The 19,080-nt window shown below is 43.2% G+C and overlaps 1 protein-coding gene across 13 annotated transcripts in view; it reads left to right on the top strand.

Moving 5' to 3' along the window:
- The first annotated feature begins 871 nt into the window (after window positions 1-871).
- The window catches only part of KLHDC4 (kelch domain containing 4), a 42,466-nt gene continuing 24,257 nt past the window's right edge, over window positions 872-19,080 (top strand). For 10 of the 13 annotated variants that reach the window (XR_007514656.1, XR_007514663.1, XR_007514662.1 and 7 more), the window contains exons 1-5: window positions 872-1,038; window positions 3,831-3,922; window positions 7,316-7,394; window positions 8,298-8,396; window positions 15,983-16,119. Coding sequence is in view for 1 of the 13 variants with exons in the window: in XM_049864287.1 (XP_049720244.1) it covers window positions 940-1,038; window positions 3,831-3,922; window positions 7,316-7,394; window positions 8,298-8,396; window positions 15,983-16,119 (506 nt within the window). In the remaining 12 variants the exon portion in view is untranslated. Of the gene's footprint in view, window positions 1,039-3,830; window positions 3,923-7,315; window positions 7,395-8,297; window positions 8,397-9,952; window positions 10,123-15,535; window positions 15,683-15,982; window positions 16,120-19,080 lie in introns of those variants that run through there. The other 3 variants (XM_049864289.1, XM_049864291.1, XM_049864290.1) reach the window with 3 other exon arrangements.

Here is a 19,080-nt window from a genome sequence, read left to right as displayed (position 1 = left end):
TTAATATATACCAATGACTCTGTAATGTTCTCTGGACTCGAGCATACACGGCTGTGGCAGCATGCTTGTCCACTTCCCACTTTCGCCTTTTTGAATATATGCCCAACGAAACTTTCTTTTTGCTTTACTAAACTTTGTGATGTTTTTTCTCCTACAACACATAAAACCTCCAGGGTTCAAATACAAAGCTGAGAGGTGGCTGGGAGCCCAGCAAAGGAAACAATTTTGCAATACAACACTGCAGGAGAGGAAGCCAGGTAAAGAATATAGCACTATGGGGGTTCTGTCTAAGGGGGAGCTGGGCCCATCTCTTGCAAGACGTGTGATCTGGAAATAAGGGCCTTAATTTTCCTAAGTCACACTTTCCTCATTTTTAAAAGAGAATAAATAATCCTCACAGCCACCCTGAGGGATGTGTCTTATGTGGGACTAAGTGAAAAAACCGCTGGAACTCTTTAGGGGTTAAGCAATTTGCCTCAATTTATGGCGCCGGTAAATAAAGACCTGGCATTCGAACGCAGCCACCTCCCTCCATGGCGGGTGCCCTTACACGCCACAGACGCCCCGTCGTCTAGGACAGTTTAAGAACCATCTGTCGCATACGCCAGGTCGGGAGGGGCAGGGCGGTGTGAATACGGCGCACACACTAAAGGGGGTAAGTGCTCGGCTGTTTTCACGTCCGGGCCGGCCGTTTTCTCCTCGATACACCTAATCCAGAGCCCAAGGGCCCCAAGCTCGTCATCAAATGCCATTTGGAAGAGAGGCCCTACTGTCGTAGCCCAGTAGAGGGCAGCCTATAGCCCCTTCTGTCCCAGCCTTCGCCCGGAAGCGGGCTAGGGGCGGGACCGGAAGTGACGCATTAACCAGGTGCCGGGCCCTTCCCCCGCCAGGACCTGCTTCCGGCGGGTGTTGAGCTTGCGTTTCCTTAGACCCGGCGCGATGGGCAAGAAGGGCAAGAAAGAAAAGAAGGGCCGTGGGGCCGAGAAGACGGCCGCCAAGATGGAGAAGAAGGTGTCCAAGCGCTCGCGGAAGGAAGAGGTGAGTGGGGCCCGCGGCTAGCCAGACCCGATTCCCGAGCGGCCCGACCAGCGCCGGCTGTGTGGTGGTGGCCAACTCATTTCACCCTTGGGGGACTTGGTTTCCTCGTCAGCAAGACAGAAGGAGCGGCGACGCCGGCTTCACCGGAGAGTCTTAGGAATGAAATGGAAACATTGGGTGCAGCCCCAGCGCGACAGCTGTGCAGGTTGTGTAACGAATTCCCGCCTCCCTCCCAAGCAGTCCACGTGTGCTCCCGTCCTCTCCGATGTTTACTCGACCTTCTCGTGCCCTCATACTCCCTAAAAGCAAAGAAGCAGCCCTCTTTCTAAGTGCTTGCACTGCTTCATATGATGTCGCGCACATTTCTGTGCTTTTTGGTAATGTCCTCTTCCACTAGGTTGAAGCAGGGTGGTGGATGAGGCCGGGGTTTTGTGTCAGCGGAGCTGGGCCCGCCTCTTACAAGATATGTAATCTGGGAGTAAGGGCTTTAATTTTCCTGAGTCTCACTTCTCTCATCCTAAAAAAGGACAAATAATCCTCACAGCCACGCAAAGGGTGAGTCCGGAGTGGGACTAAGTGAAAAAAAAAAAAAAAAACCCCAAAAACCCTGGAACTGAAGGGCTTTCCATGACAGTTGATGGTAACCACCACTATCATCTTTTCCCTTTTTGAGAGCGGGATCTGCAGAGGTCTGGCATGGATGGTATGACTGAGTTCTCTGCTCATGGTCTCACAGACCTAAATCGCTGTGTCGACCATTTTCATTTAATACAGGTGGGCTCTCATCCGAGGCTTAGGATCCTTTTCCCAGCTCATTCAGGCGGTTGTCAGAGTTTGGTTACTTGTGATTGTAGGTCTGAGGTTCTGTTTCTTTATTGGCTATCACCCAGGGCTGTTCTCAGCTTCTAGAGGCTGCCTGCATTCCTTGCCTCCTGATCACCTCAGTTTTCAAAGCCAGCAATGGAAACTCTCCCTCACATGGAATCCCGCACACTTAGAATCTCTTTCTTCAGGAAGCACCTAGTTCCTTTTAAGGAAGTACCTGATTAGGTCAGGCCCATTGTGGATCATCTCCATTTCTTAAAGTCAACTGTGTCATTTAATATCTCACAGTATTCACTGTCCTGGGCATTATATGGGCTGAGAGTCTTGGGGACATCTTAGAATCTTGCTTTCCACAGGATTCATGTATCGCATCACTTAACTGACAGCTTCTTTTAGCTGTCTCACAGACATGTTCCTCTCCTGAAGTCTGAATACTGTCCTAAAAGACCCTTCGTGACCTGGCTACAGTAGTACTGTCTATAACAACACAATATTGTTCATCGGCAGAAGAATGGATGTGATTGAGTTGTAACTGTGCCACAGTGAAAATGAATAGACTTTGTGTTGTGTATCAAACTATTCAACAATGTTGAGCAAAAAAAAAAAAAAAACCCAAGTTGTAAAAGAATATACAATATGGAACCATTAATGTGAAATTTAAGTCTAAAGCAATATAGACTCTTTAGGGATGTATATCTATGTCATAAGGGTATAAAGAAATGTTTGAGCATCAGATTCCAGATAGTGGTTACCTCTGGGGGCAATGGGTGCATCAACTGTATCAGTAATGCTTTATTTCCTAAGTTGGGGGTTGGGTACACAGTAGTGCCTTGAGTTCATTTTTGGTACCTTTTTGGAGGTCTTAAGTATTGCATAATATGTTTAAAAAATAACAAAGGCAGCATGCCTGTGAGTCAGCTCTAAGTGCACCTAACCTTGGGTGGCTCCGGGCAAATGAGCTTACATTGGGCTGAAGGGTGGGCTGAGGTAGTTCTGGGAATAGGGTGCATTCGGAAAAAATAAGGTTGCTCAGCCCCAGGGATTGGATTGTTTGATTAAAGGAGCTGAGGAAGCCAGGGGAGCTTGGAGGGTCAGGGGGTAGATGGGAAATGAGGGTGGAGAGATACCAAGGGAGGAAAAGTGGTCTGGAAGTGCAAGAAATACACCTCCCCTACCTCCAAGCTGAAGGGAAACTGGTCAGGGGAGAAGAGACTGTAGGGGAGTTGGGGGTAGGAGCTTCCAGGTCTCAGTGTGAATGAGTAAGTTAAGAGAAGAGATTAAGAATGGGGGGGGACTTTCCTGATAACAGACAGATCATGAATCACTGGGGGGCGGAGGGGCACCAATAAATGCAGGGCGACAGACACAGACTGGGGGTAGAGAGACCTAATTCCAGCATCGGAACTTCTAAATCTATGTCTGCTGTCGTGTAGCAGAGAGCCCACTCGTGCTAATTAACTGCACAGATATTTACTGAGCCCCACTGTGCAGTCACCACGCTAACAAGACAGCCACGCTCTCTTGGACTTTTATTATTTGGAGGATGAAGGGTAGAAAAAGAAAACAAGCAAGAAAATTATCAAACCCTGCTATATGGAACACAGAGTAGGTGGGACTGGGCTTAGGAGAGGTTGTCTAAAATTAGCAGTGACTTCGGGTGGGCCTGTCTTAGTGGAAGGCCCTTCAGCAGGCAATGGAGGTGGGGGAGTTGGAATTCGATAGCACGTGAAATGTGCCTGGGTCTAGACCTCTAAAAAACTCCCTGTAAGGTCAAGCCCTGAGTATTCTTGAATGTGTCGAATTCTAAGTATTTCAAATGGGGGGAAATGTTATAATTCATGAACATGATTGAACCTTTATTAGGTCAGATTGACAGAGTGGGGAAACCAACCCAGGCTCTGGACTATGTCACGGGTTTTAGTGTTAAAAAAGGAAACATCTCATGCTGACTGCTTATTTTCCTTTAGGAAGACCTTGAAGCTCTGATAGCCCATTTCCAGACACTAGATGCTAAAAAGACTCAGATTGTAGAAACACTGTGTCCCCCACCTTCTCCCAGGTAAGGAAGTGAGAGTTCTTTTCGTTTTGGTTTCTGACAGTTTGCTTGTTGTAACTTGGAACAGTGCTGTAAAATCACACTCAAACCCTGTTTTCATAAATGACCAGTTTGTGGGGCATTTCAGTCATTAAGTTCTGTGCAGAATCGGTCCCACGTAACTTTTTTTTTGTTTTTCATATCTTCTGGAGAACTGGAGCGAGACTATGTGGTTTATTATCACATAGAAGTATGGGGATTAAGTCTCCAGCCCTTTCCTCAGCAGGGGGAAATCGTGCCCAGGTTTTAAAGCTCCAGCTGGGCACAACATTGCGAACCAAAGTGTTGTCCCAATGGGCTTTTACAAGTGTTTTAAAAGGTACTTTAAATGTGTAAATGACAGGTGGAAAACTTAAAATCATGATAGCTTTTTGCTACTTTTTAAATTCTCGTGGGAAAAGTATGATTGTTATTGAACATGAATTTCATATAAGTCTTTTTAAATGAATTTGTAAGTTATGTGACAAAAACCCAGTCTTACAGGGTTTCAGACATTTGTAGAATGTGCTGAAATGAACAGACTTTGGTCTTAACCTGACTCCTCATTCCTGTGTTACTTCTTGTCCTCTCTAGCTTCTGAATTCTGGTTGTTTTTATAATTTGGTTTGGGGCTCTGTGATTCTTGTACCTGCTGTTAACCAGGGAGAGACCAGACACTGGTTACACAGAGTTTTAAACTTAGGAAAGGTCAAGTTACTTTCATAGAGAAGAACACTGTCATTCAGAGAAAGGGAAACGTGTTAACGTCACAGACACCTGGGACTGTTTTATTTAGTGGAGAAGTGATTGATTTTGTTTCCCTCAGGATAAGCTTTAATTTATAAGGAAAAAACCAGTTTTCATTGAGTTGAATCTAACTCATGGTGACCCCACATGTATTAGAGTAGAACTGTGTTGCATAGGGTTTCCAGTGTTTTCGGAAGTAGATCGCTAGGTCTTTCTTTAGGGCACCTCCAGGTAGACTTAAACCTCCAACCTTTCGGTTAGCAGCTGAGCACATTCACTGTTTGCGCCACCCAGGCACTCGAGATTTGTAAGACCCATCCTTAATAGCGATGTCAGGAGTCTCTGGAAGCCTAGGATCTCAAGCTTCAGGAGGGAGCTGACTACCGTGCTCCCTTTGCTGTAAACCCATTGCCATCCAGTTGAATCCAACTCACAGCCACCCTATAGGACAGAGTAGAACTACCCATAGGGTTCCCAAATAGGGCCCAAGGGTTTGAACCTTCGACCTTTTGATTCGTAGCCAAGCGCTTTAACCACTGCGCCACCAGGGCTCCTATCCTTTTGCTGTAGTGAGGTGTGAATAGTGACTCCAGTGCTGGGATCCCACTAATCTCAGACGCTGAGGATCTAACCATCGCCTGGTAAGAAGAAAGAGGAGTGTGCTTAGCACCTGATCCTCTCCCAAGGCTGGAGGCCCTTCGTCTTGTAAATTCCGTTAGTCATCTGGTTTTATTTTTCTCATGGAGCCCTGATGGCGCGGTGGTTAAGAGCTAAGGCTGCTAACCAAAAGGTTGGGAATTTGAATCCACCAGCCACTCCTTGGAAACCATATGGGGCAGTTCTCCTCTGTCCTATAGGGTCGCTATGAGTTGGAATTGACTCAGCAGGTTTTTTGGTTTATAGGACCAGCATGTTATTGTTGAAGCAAAGCAAATTATACTTCTAGACTATACTTCATAAAGATGTTTTAAAAATACATTTTCACTTCAATTGCTGAAGCAAACAAGTGTTGGCGATCATTAAGTCTTTAAGGCATAAAGGAACTGAGGGACCCGGGGTGGCTTGGAGAGGAGGTGTGTGGCAAATGAGGCTGGGAGATAAAGAGGGGGGAAAAGTGTTCTGGAAGTGCAGAAGTACATCTAACCTGCCTTCAGGCCGAGGGGAAGTATACCAGCACTACAGAGGGAATCCACTTGGAATGTGGATTTTTTTTTTTTTTCCTGGATTATGTTTTAGAACTTTTCCTAAAGTAATGTCCCAAAAGTCAGATTTCATACCAGGATATAATTTAAAATGTTTGCAGTTCACTGAGTCAGCTAGGAATACTTCCTGAGGTAAGGGAGCATTTGTTGGAACTGAGATGTAATGGGAGTAAGACCTTTTACTGGGTAGCCCTCGGAACTTCTTACCTCATACCCATCGATCATATTATGAAAAAAAAAGAAACAAAATATGAAAATTGCCAATTGTTGTTAAGCGTGGGAGTTCTGGTGGCACAGTGGATAAGAGCTCAGCTGCTAACCAAAAGGCTTTCAGTTTGAACCCACCAGCCATTCCTTGGAAGCCTTCTGGGGCAGTTCTGCTCTGTACTGTAGGGTCACTATGAGTTGGGATTGACTCGATGGCAGTGGGTTTGGTTTTGGTGGTGTTAAGTGTGTGTAAATGTAAGTATTGGCTCAGATGTAACTTAACTGGGAAAAAGGAGAAGATACCCAGTTGCATCAGAGCTTTGTGATATCTCTGTGTTCTGTGGTACTTGAGTAAAGGTGGTGTGTATGGTTAGTTGTATACACCGGCAACATTTCAGTACTTTGTGCCCAACATAGATTGTCGTTTCCCAAATTGGTTCAGTACTTTTCTACAGAAAATGTTAGTAGGTGTTAGGTGAGAAAAAGATTCAGGGTCAAAGAACTTCGGGAAACACTTGTTTCTTTACTGTAAAATTTCTCGGTCTATAAAATGTTTTTGTGCTCAGTAAATTTCCAGGAGGGAAGTAGAGTTTTCAGATTTGACCTTAAAACTTTTTTTTCCTTTGAGAAACATCTTTTAGAATGAGTGTAAAATGGAACACACCTTGGAGACCACCACTGTCAGTGATTTTTAAAGGATGGTATTTGCCGGTGGTGTACCCTCACAGTAATGTGTTTCATTACTTTCTACTGAAATGGTCAGAATGTATTTATGATTTCCATATAGCTATTCTTTTGTCCTTATGTGTAAAATAAGTAGAAAAGCCATTCCATTTTCCAGGTGGAAGGTACCTGGGAAGTGTATTGAAATGCCTCAATACTGGATTCTTTAGAGCAGTTTTGATTGTGATTTCACAAGGTAGACCCTTAAAGTAGGCCAGTTCCAGAAAATCTGGCTTAGAAGTAGGAGCATCGAGACCTGCCCTTTTTACTACTGGGTGAGAAGTCACCCAGACCCAGGCCGCCTGGGAGCGGAAACCACTGGTCACAGGCTGGCTTTAAGGGCTGTGCCTTTGTGTCTTTTCCTTCATGGACCGTTAGAAAGGTGAAGCCCAGTGATAAAGCATTCCGGCAGAAGGGAGGCAGGCTCTCCATCTGGGCATCAGGAGCGAGTTGCTCGACCTTCAATTCTGTGCTGACCTGCTGCTTACATCTCTTGTAGGTTAAACGCATCATTGTCTGCTCATCCTGAGAAAGATGAGTTGATTCTTTTCGGAGGTGAATATTTCAATGGCAAAAAAGTAAAGTATATATTTTTTCTTCCCCTCCCCCAATTTTCATGGGTCTTATTTGACGTAAAATCCATTTAAATCCATTGATGTCAGATACACACTGGTCCTGTAACTCCCTTCTTGCATGTCTCACCTCCTGAGTGGTCGGGACTGATGGGAGACATTGTCCCTGACAAGTCACCCAGACTCTGTTAGGAATGAAGTGACTGTGATGGCATCAGCATTGAGGGGGTTCATCACTCCTTTGACTCCTGACTGTGCCTATCCTCCATCTTTATTCTCCCGCTCAGCTCTCCCACCCCCGTTACTGCTTGCTGGAGGTTAGCCCACTGCCCGTTCACAGTTGATCCTACATACACTCTGTTCTTCCTCGTGATGGGTTTTCCAAAATTAAAATTCACACAATTTTCAGAATTGTCTTAGATATGGAAAGTGCTGGTGAGTTGTAGAGCAAAGCGTTATTTTTGAGCTCCAGAAAGACCTGTGTTTTCTGTGTATGTACAGAAAACATAATTGTATGAAACAGTTAACAAAACCAGGCGCTCATATTCCCTCCACCCTGCCAGGAACACTGTGAGCTTGACTTCGCTTGTCCATCTTCCTCTGTGAACTTCCACACACTTAGAAACTAGGCCTGAATTAGGAGGAGGAAGAACCTGACCGAGTGGCAGAGGATCTCAGCAACTGAGATATTAACAGGCATTGGTAAACAGATAGTATTTATCTTGTGTATTCTCATCCCAAAGGGTCCTGGGGAGTCCATTGCACAGCCCCCTGTGTTGGGGTGATTTACGTTGCTTTAGGAAATAAGTTGCCCACGGTAATCTAACAGTGGGGGGAAGTCTTTCCCTTTACTGTCACTTGAATGGAAGCATGTCATCAGAACACTAAAATTCTTCTTCATTTCTGCAGACGTTTTTGTACAACGAGCTTTATACCTACAATATCAGAAAGGGTACATGGACTAAAGTTGAAATCCCTAATCCACCTCCCCGGCGCTGTGCTCACCAGGTAATTTTCTGGAGGGACCTTCAGATTTCTCTCATCTTTTCTTGCTGGGGCTTTGCTTGTGAGAATTCTGCTGTCAGCTGTAGGGCTTGTAAAAGAGAGGTGTGTGGTACAAAGAGGCTGGGCCTCGCAGGTCACCCCAGCTATGCTGCTTGCTACTTGGGCTAGTCATGAAGCGTCTTTGCATATCGGTTTCTTTGTCTATAAACTGGGGAGATGGACACCTCTACCTCCAGCTTATGCGAAGACAATGTGCAATGATCCAGGAAAAAATGTTTAGTGTAGTGCCTGGTGTGTAATAGCCACACGGCAAAATGTACACCCCCCTCCCCATTTGAGTGGAAAGAGGGTTACGTAGCGCAAGAGCTGGTGGCTAGAGAGATGGAAACGAGAAAATGGACTGTTCAAAGAGAAGCAAGAATGGTCTAAGGAAGATAATTCTTTTAGAATAAATGGATCATAAGCAGGGCCTAACAAGGAAGTAGCATCCAAGTAGCATGGCGTTAGCATCCTATTTACACAGGAGAGGTTCCTCCAAGTAGTCATATCTAGGGAAGGGGGTTCCTGGTTTTAGATGTTCTACAAAGGCCGTGGGTACAGGCACTCTCTCTTCCTTGTTCACTGCTACATCCCTGTTCTTAGAACGCTCTCCTCTGTTATGTGTTGTGGAATGCAGACCTCGGGCTGCTTTCGTGTTTATTGTCTTAACCATTTTAATCACAGTTATTAGCTGCATTCTTGAAGGATTTATGTCGTAAATGTCTCGAGATTTTTTAATTTGGTTATTTCGGCAGGATCTCAGCAGGCTTTAATGCACAGGGTGCCTTCTAGAGGGTTTATTAGTTGGGGGCTTAATGACATTCTTGTCTTCGGGGTGATTTGGCTGTTTGCACTCTGAGTTTCTGGTGAATCAGAGAGATGGGAAACCGAACATCAGTTGTAAAATCTTCTGCCTTTAGATTGTTATAGTTCAAATTCTTCTACATTAAACTCAGTGGGACATGAAAAAGTTCCTGTATTATGGACGAGTTTAATGAGTACGATGTTAGAAGTTGTGTTCTTTATCTTTATAATCAATTAGCAGGCAAAAGGAGGGGAAAGAGAAAGGTTACACATACACCAGTATTCTTTCTTTTTTCCTAAGTCCTAGGTTTTTGGAGGGTGAAGTTTATTTTTGTGTGTAATTTGAGAGTTTACAGAGCATTTTCTAAAGTGGATACAGCCCAGTGAAAGAAAGCCAGGGTCATGCTTTCTTTTGAATGTGAGACAGAGTGACTTGTGTAGGCTTCAGTGTTCTCAGTACCCTTCCTTGGGACAATGGACAGACACATTCATTGCAGACAGTGCCTCAGACTGCTGAGGGTCAGGTAGCTGGCATGAGTGGGTCTTTGGGAGTTGGGGCACGTGCGAGAGAAGAGGAGGTGAAGGCATTGAATTCCTAGATCTCTACTCACTTGATGGTTTGTTTTCCCAAGTGCTAACTAATTAAAATTCACTTAAAACATGAGTTTTGTAGGGATCATTTAGCAAATCATTTTTTTTTTCTTATACTGCAGAACATTTTGGAGCCCTGGTAGCACAGTGGTTAAGCACTCAGCTGCTAACCAAAAGGTTGGTCGTTCAAACCCACCAGTCACTCCCTGGGAGAAAAGACCTGGCGATTACTCCTGTAAAGATTACAGCCCTGGAAGCCCGATGGAGCAGTTCTACCCTGTCCTATAGGGTCGCTGTGAGTCAGAATCCACTTGACAACAGTGGGTTTTGGCATGTATATTATGAGATAATAAACCTGATAAAATAAGGTCTTGGAGAAATTGGGTGCTGAAATAGACTATTCATTTCTATTTGTTTGATAGTTACTAAAGAAAAATAATTTGGAAATAACATTAAACTTGGAATAGAGTGAAACCTTTGAGTTTGAATTAGAAAAAAAAAAAATCTTTTTTCTTCTATTGTTAGCTTCCACATTAGCCCTTTCATTAGTTATTTTCTTATCCAAAAAGATTTTCTATTTTTTGTTATTGTGACACAGAGCTGTATTATTACTTTTACTCATAATTTGGTTAAAAGAACGAGAGTAGAACAAATCATTTGAAATAACTAGAATTTTAAAACATACCTTGTTGAAGGCGAGTGAACTGTATGCTTATAATAAGACGACTTCTTTGGTGTGCGTTTTAATATGTGCTGGTGAACTAGTTTTCCACAGAGAAAGATGTTTTAGTTTAAACATTGTCGCTAGCTCTAGGAAAAAAAGTGATCATCAGATGTGCAATAGACATGCTTTTTCTTTGTGGAAGGGAAGAAAGCAGAGGAATTCATTTACTTAAAATTCATGGTCTTTCAGCTCTTTGGGGGCAGTGAGTGTAGATATTCTTTATTATGTATTTCGTTAAAAAATAATTTTAAGAATAATAATTTAGTAGGGAGTGCAAGTTTATCAATATTTATCTTGGTTTAACTGGTAAGATTTATGGGTTTTTCTCTGGGGAATTGTTTTTTATTGGTGTGAACTGAAAGTATGGACACTCAAGTTCTAATCTAACCTCACTCGTTGACCAATAAGCTCGTGACCAGTCATTTGCTTGGTTTCTTTGACTTGGACTTCTTAATCGTATTGGATGACTAGTATTGTGCTAGGTGATGAAGGTCCCTTCTACCTGTGAATCTGATTTTGGTTTGAAACTCTTTGGGAAATAATTTATCTAGTACCACTCCTCTAGCAATTCTGAACGCATTCTTGAAAGAAGGTAGAAAAAGTTCTGTTGATTTAAAGATCTCAACCGTTGATCCCAAACAGAAGTTGCGTTTAGTTCAAGTATGTCTGTAGTTTTTTTCTCTTCTTCCCATTGGGTTCATTAATTTTTTTTCTCCCTTTTTTATCCATTTTTCTTTTTCAATAGTATCTACTTATTATTGTTTCCTTGCATTTTCTTTGGGTTTAATTTGCTTTTTCTGGCTTTTTAAAGTGGAAGCTCAGATCGTTGATTTTAAATCTTCCACTATCTTAAAGCAATAAATTTTCCTCTTGGTGCTGCTGTAGCTGCATCTTACAGATTTTGGTATGTTGCATTTTCCCTGTCATTTAGATTGGAATATCTGATTTGTCTTTAGATATCTTCTGAATATTAAGATGTAGGTAATTTAAGTTAAAAATATTTAGGGAATTTTTGTTATTGTTGTTTTGGTTTAAGTAAAAGTTTACAAATCAACTCAGTCTCTCATATAAAAATTTATATACACATTGCTATAGACTCCTAGTTGCTCTCCCCCTAATGAGACAGCACATTCCTTCTCTCTCTATTTTCGTGTCCATTTCGGCCAGCTTCTGACCCCCTCTACCCTCTCATCTCCCCTCCAGACAGGAGTTGCCTTGCCCACATAGTCTCATGTGTCTACTTGATCCAAGAAGCCATTCTTCACCAGTATCATTTTCTGTTCCATAGTCCAGTCCAATCCCTGTCTGAAGAGTTGGCTTTGGGAATGGTTCCTGTCTTGGGCTAACAGAAGGTCTGGGGACCGTGACCTCCAGGGCCCTTCTAATCTCAGTCAAACCATTAAGTCTGGTCTTTTTATGAGAATTTGGGGCCTGCATCCCACTGCTGTCCTGCTCTCTCAGGTGTTCTCTGTTGTGTTCCGTGTCAGGGCAGTCATTGGTTGTAGCTGGGCACCATCTAGTTCTGGTCTCAGGCTAATGTAGTCTCTGGTTTATGTATCCCTTTCTGTCCCTTGGGCTCACAATTACCTAGTGTCTTTGGTGTTCTTCATATTCCTTTGCTCCAGGTGGGTTGAGACCCATTGATGCATCTTAGATGGCCGCTTGGTAGCATTTAAGACCCCAGATGCCACTGTCTAATGTGGGATGCAGAACGTTATCTTAATGGATTTTATTATGCCAGTTGACCTAGATATCCCCTGAAACCATGGTCCCCAAAGCCCTGCCCCTGCTATGCTGGCCTTCAAAGCATTCAGTCTATTCAAGAAACTTCTTTGCTTTTGATTTAGTCCAGTTGTGCAGACCTCCCCTGTATTGTGTATTGTCTTTCCCTTCACTTAAAATAGTTCTTATCTACTATCTAATTAGTGAATACTCCTCTCCCTTCATCCCTTCCCCCTCTCATAACCGTCAAAGAATATTTTCTTCTCTGTTTAAACTATTTTTTGAGTTCTTATGATAGTGGTCTCATACAATATTTGTCCTTTTGCACTGACTAATTTCACTCAGCATTGTGCCTTCCACATTGCTCCATGGTATGAAATGTTTCACGGATTCATCATTGTTCTTTATTGATGCATAGTATCCCATTGTGTGAATATACCATAATTTATTTATCCATTCATCCGTTGATGGGCACCTTGGTTGCTTCCATCTTTTTGCTATCGTAAACAGTGCTGCAGTGAACATGGGTGTGCGTATATCTGTTCGTGTAAAGGCTCTTATTTCTCTAGGATATATGCCAGCCTTGTTGGAGTGAGGAAACCCTGGTGCGTAGTGGTTAAGTGCTACGGCTGCTAACCAAGAGGCTGGCAATTCAAATCTGCCAGGCACTCCTTAGAAACTCTATGGGGCAATTCTGTTCTGTCCTATAGGGTCGCTGTGAGTTGGAATTGACTCGACGGCAGTGGGTTTGGTTTTTTGTTTGTTGGAGTGAGATGGAATCTCATTGTAGTTTTGGTTTGCATTTCTCTAATGGCTAATGATGGTGAGCATTTCCTCACGTATCTGTTAGCTACCTGGATGTCTTCTTTAGTGAAGTGCCTGTTCATATCCTTTGTCCATTTTTTAATTGGGTTGTTTTTTTGTAGTTGAGTTTTTGCAGTATCATTTAGATTTTAGAGATCAGACGCTGATTGGAAATGTCATAGCTAAAAACTTTTTACCAGTCTGTAGGTAATCTTTTTGCTCTTTTGGTGAAGTCTTTCGATGAGCATAGGTGTTGGATTTTTAGGAGCTCCCAGTTATCTAGTTTCTCTTCTGGTGTTGGTGCATTGTTAGTAATGTTTTACATACTGTTTATGCCATGTATGAGGGCTTCTAGCATTGTTCCTATTTTTTCTTCCATGATCTTTCTTGTTTTAGATTTTATACTTAAGTCTTTGATCCATTTTGAGTTAGTTTTTGTTCATGGTCTGAGGTATGGGTCTTGTTTCATTTTTTTGCCGATGGATATTCAGTTATGCCAGCACCATTTGTTAAACAGGCTGTCTTTTCCCCATTTAACTTACTTTGGGCCTTTGTCAAATATCAGCTGCTCATATGTGGATGGATTTATGTCTGGATTTTCAATTCTGTTCCATTGGTCTATGTATCTGTTGTACCAGTACCAGGCTGTTTTGACTACTGTGGCGGTATAATAGGTTCTAAAATCAGGTAAAGTAAGGCCTACCACTTTGTTCTTCCTTTTCAGTAATGCTTTACTTCTCTGGGGATTCTTTCCCTTCCATATGAAGTTGGTGATTTGTTTCTCCATCTCATTAAAAAAAATGTTGTTGGAATTTGGATTTGAATTGCATTGTGTCTATAGATCGCTTTTGGTAGAATAGACATTTTTAGAATGTTGAGTCATCCTATCCATGAGCAAGGTACGTTTTTCCACTTATGTAGGTCTCTTTTGGTTTCTTGCAGTAGTGTCTTGTAGTTTACTTTGTATAGGTCTTTTACGTCTCTGGTAAGATTTTTTTGTAAGTATTTATCTTCTTGGGGGCTGCTGTAAATGGTGTTGATTTGGTAATTTCCTCTTTGATGTTCTTTTTGTTGGTGTAGAGGAATCCACCTGATTTTTGTGTGTTTATCTTGTATCCTGACACTCCCTGAACTCTTCTATTAGTTTCAGTGGTTTTCTTGAGGACTATTTAGGGTTTTCTGTGTATAAGGTCATGTCATCTGCAAACAGAGATACTTTTACTTCTTCCTTACCAATCTGGATGCCCTTTATTTCTTTATCTAGCCTAATTGCTCTGGCTAGGAACTCCAGATCTCAAGGGGAATGCTTTCATACTCTCTCCATTTAGGATGATGTTGGCTGTTGGCTTTGTATAAATGTATTTAGGGATTTTTCAGCTCTCTTTTTGTTAGTTGTTTATAATTTAATCTTGTTGTATTGAAAGAACAGTTTGTATGATTTCAATCTTTTTAAGTTTATTGAGATATATTATGGCCGAGCATAAGATCTATAAATAGAATACTCACATTTTCTTTTTACATCCTTTGTGTTATTGTTGTTATGTATTTGTTTCTATATGTGTTATCAGCCTCACGATGCAGTGTTATTGATTTTGCTATGAACAGCTAATTGTTTCTTTAAGGAAATTTTAAAATGAGAAAAAGCCTTTTATATTTAGTTACAAATTTACTGTTGCCGGAGCACTTCATTCCTTGTGCACGTCTGAGTTTCCATGTGGTGATGTTTTCCTTCAGCCTCAAGGACTTCCTTTACTGTTTCTTGAAGTGCAGGTGTGTTTGCAGCATGGTCCTTCAGCATTTGTTTAGGTGAAAACATCTTCATTTTGCCTTCCTTTTGAAGGATTTTTTGTTGGAAATGAAATTCTGGGTTGACAATTGTTTTAGCCCTTGAAAGATGTTCTAGTTTCTCAACATTGTTTGCAATGAGAGGTTAGTAGGTTAGTGGTCATTCTCATCTTTATTCTCCTATATGTAATATGCCCCCCTCCCCTGCCCAGCTGCTTAAAAGATTTTCTCTTTATCATTGATTTTTCAGCAATTTGTTTTTGATGTACCTTTTTGTGATTTTCTCGGAGTTCAATTACATGTACGTTAGATTGTTTAATATTGTCCACTGAGTCAGTGAGGCTCTGTCCTTTTTCCCCTCAGCCTCTTTTCTCTCACTGCATCATTTTGAATAGTTGATCTTGCTCCCCTTTAAGTTTAGTGGATCTGTTGTGAACTCGAGTTTTTCACAGTGAATTTTTTACTTTACGTATGATACTTTTCAGCTCCAAAAGTTGTTTGGTTCTTGATTATAGTGTCCTTTTTTTATTTGTTGTGTTCATGTTTTCCTTTAAATCTTTGAAGATATTAATAGTAACTATTTTATAGTCCTTGCCTGCTAATTGTGTCATCTCTGTCATTTCCAAGACTCTGTATTGGCTAAGTTTCTCCTTGTTATAGGTCACGTTTCCCTACTAGTAATGTGTGGTTAGATGCTGGACTTTGTGAATGTTGTCTTTTGATTGTCTGGGTTTTGTTTTCATCTTTTAATGAACTAATACTGAGTTTTGTCTTGGCAGGCAGTTCAGTTACTGGCAGATCATCTTTTTACTTTGTTAAGGCAAGTCAAGCATGACTTTATTCTAGGGCTAGTTTAGCCCTATAGAGTGGCTTTTCTGGGGTCTCGGCAGAATGCCCTGGGTGGTCACTGATGTCTTTTTCCTCAGTCCAGTGAAATCTCATTGTCTCTAAGCCCTGTGTAAGCCCAGGCAGGGTCCGAGCTTTATGCTTCACAATGGTGGTGCTTTACCCAGACTCCTGTCTCTCTCTCTCTCTCTCGCACTGAGTTGTTCACATGCATGGCTGGCACTACTGTGCCAATGTGTGTCTGTGCCCTGACTGTGCTGTCTTTCTCTTCCAGGCCGTGGTGGTGCCTCAGGGCGGTGGACAGCTGTGGGTTTTTGGAGGGGAGTTTGCCTCTCCTGATGGGGAGCAGTTCTACCACTATAAGGATCTCTGGGTGCTGCACTTGGCCACCAAGACCTGGGAGCAAGTCAGGTAAGATGCTTGTCAGGAGCCTTACCTTCCACTGTGCTGTGCTTTCCTGTGCCTGGCTTTCTGGTTTTGGGGGCTGCACAAAGAACAGAGACCCTAGAGACACACTTCTTGGGTCAACAGGAATTGGGAAGTGCCTGCTTCCTCCCCCATGGGTGATTCTGGATCCTTTCATCTCAGGGACTGTGCCACCACACTGCATTGTGGCTTCTTTTCTTGTCCCTCCTTTGTCAGTGTCTGTGTTTACCCTAACTAGGGCAGCTCTCCTCTGATGGGCCAGCTTTTTACCCCCAGGGGCACCGCGGGCCGAGGGGCTGGAGGTGGAGCTGTCCCATAGAGGTGCCGTACTTCTAGAAGGACACGCCCATCTGTGTCGCCACTGAGACACTAAGGCACTGGCATGAGGGAGAACAAGAAACCATCACATCTCCCTGAGATAAGCGGGCTCTGCCCTCTGTTGGTGCCTCATTTTGCGTCTGTCGATACTGTGGTGCTTGCTGCACACTTACTGCAGGGTGTCAGAATGGTCAGAAGCTATGCATCTGACTCTCCTCATGGAGGTACAGGTTGTATAGTTGTACGTACAGCATGTAAGAGAAGAAGCACAGCCGAATCACAGATTAAAGTAGAGTGAGTCGGCTTTGCTGCTTGTAGGGTGTGGCATGGAGTGCTTGCCTGGGGCTGTGTGTCACAGTCACCTGGCATCTTCTCTGCTGTTGGGTTAACAAGTCAGGAGTGCCTTTGCTTCAGTGAAACAGGCAGTCGTATTGAAGAATTTAATGGGGAGGCAGGGGAGGGTCTTTGTCAAATCTAAGCCCTTTAACCCGAGGGGAAGCACCTCCATGGACTGTGCTCCACGATCCAGTGAGGAGCCTCTGGGTGAATGCTGCTGCCCAGGCTGCTTGCCCCGCTCCGACTAGCTTAGATCTGGGCAGTTAACCACTGTGCGTATGGAGGTGCAAGCAGGCCCACCAGGCCCGGTCACTCCTGAGAAGGACCCAGGCACATCTTCTTCAGGCTGGAACCTGAAGGGGCACTGGCGTGGACTGCCGTACAGTCCGTGTGTTTGTTCCTGTCTCCTTGCTTTGAGAAAGCTTCTTACCCTAGCAGACACACACTGAAGAAATAACGTTCTTATTACAAATTGGTGTCTTTATTTGTAAGTTGGAAAGCACTTTTGTTCAGAGCCTGAAATCTTTATTGATGCTCATTCATAACCTTTTTCACTGTCTTCGTTTATGACATTCTCGTCTCTAGCAACAGAGACATTTACTGGACATCCTAGCAGTCTGAAAACGAGAGGACAACCCAGAGCATTACTAACGTGTGCAGAAGGCCAAAACTTACATGAAATGTTAGCATCTGCCACCTCATTTCACACTCTAGACATGGGTGACCCCTGGTAACAGCAAAGGAGTCTTTACCTTAACTGGGAAGTGCTTACGAAATTGCCCAGATCCTGCAAACATAGATTCCATCTAAAAACAAGGTTTTTTATTATTTGCGGCTTGTTTGTTTTCAGTGTGCGTGCACTTGTGTAAGTTTGAAGGAAGTTACACACCAGAGGGAGCACCCAGCACCTGCCCCTCTGCTCTGTCACACTCAGGACAGGAGTGTTTACAGCATGTAGTAGTGGGGGACTTGGGAGGGGCCGGGAAGAGAAAGGGAGTACCCTTCCCTCATGTAGTGGGTTACATGGTCTCTCCCCAGAATTCCTGTCCACCCAGCATCTGCAAGTGTGACCTTATTTGGAAATAGAGCCTTTGCAGACGTGACTGAGTTAAGATGAGATCATGCTGGGTTGGGGTGAGCCTGTATCCGTTGACTAGCGTCCTTATAAAATTAGAGACACAGAGAGGAGGCCATGTGAAGACGGTGGCAGAGATTGGAGTGATGTGTCAACATGCCAAGGGGCACCAAGATCGCCGGCAGCCACCAGACGCTAGGAGAGAGGCATGGAGCAGATTTGCCCTCAGAGCTTCCAGAAGAAACCATCCCTGCTGACAACTTAACGTCAGACTTCTGGCCTCCAGAACTATGAGAGCGTTCTGCAACCACCAGCTTGTGGTACTTTGTTTTGTCAGCCCTAGGAAACTAACACACTTCCCATTTAAACAAATGGGTGGTTATCAGCAAAAGCAAACTGGAAACCAAAATGCTGGGAAGACAAGTTCTAGATCCTGGCTCTGCTACAGACTGACTTAGATCGCGTCTTCACTTCTGAGTGTTGCTTTTCTGTGAACTGGGAATAAAGATCTCATCTGCATCATGAAGTCGTCATGAGGAATAAGTGCACATAAAAGGATAGTGTGTAGCCTAGAGTGAACATTGCACAAAGGGTAGTTTTATTATTAATACTAGTATTAGTTAAGAATACAAGAAGGACATAGTTTTATGGGCTGACCAGGTTCTGGAGACTGCTACTTATTATTCCGCATAATGTGATTAACTACCCTACACTCACTAAGCCCAAAATTTGTTCGTTGATTGGTTTGATACTTGGAAAAGTAGGGTGGAATTTCAGAGGCATACTATTTATATCTTATACACGTTCTTACGTGGGCCTCGTGGTAATCATTCCTGGCAAAGAGAGCTTTTCTGCTCTGAGGATGAGCCACTAGACTGCGTTTCCTGTGACCCTGACTCTCAAAGATTGTGATAGAAACCGTGCCTTTGCTAAATAAATGCTCATAGCTACCTGATACAGCAATGATACGGTATCATATAATTTCATAAGGTGTAAACTTGAAAATAACTCAGGGACGCATTTGCATACTTAGTGCTTAACACTGTTTGCACCTTAAGTCTACGAAGTGATTTGATGCATAGACATTTTTGTAGATGTCACTGCAGACGCCCATTGGAAGGGGGAACTGGGTGTTGCTGAGTTGCCATGGGGAGCTATTTCTGAGTGGCAGCTTGCCTTGTTGGAATGCCACTGTGCACTTAACTTGAATGTGTCTA

This window comes from Elephas maximus, chromosome 21 (assembly GCF_024166365.1).
Source record: "Elephas maximus indicus isolate mEleMax1 chromosome 21, mEleMax1 primary haplotype, whole genome shotgun sequence".
In the NCBI taxonomy this organism is placed as follows: Eukaryota; Metazoa; Chordata; class Mammalia; order Proboscidea; family Elephantidae; genus Elephas; species Elephas maximus.
The sequence above is the reverse complement of the archived record's forward strand: the minus strand, read 5'-3'. Positions and strand labels throughout refer to the sequence as shown.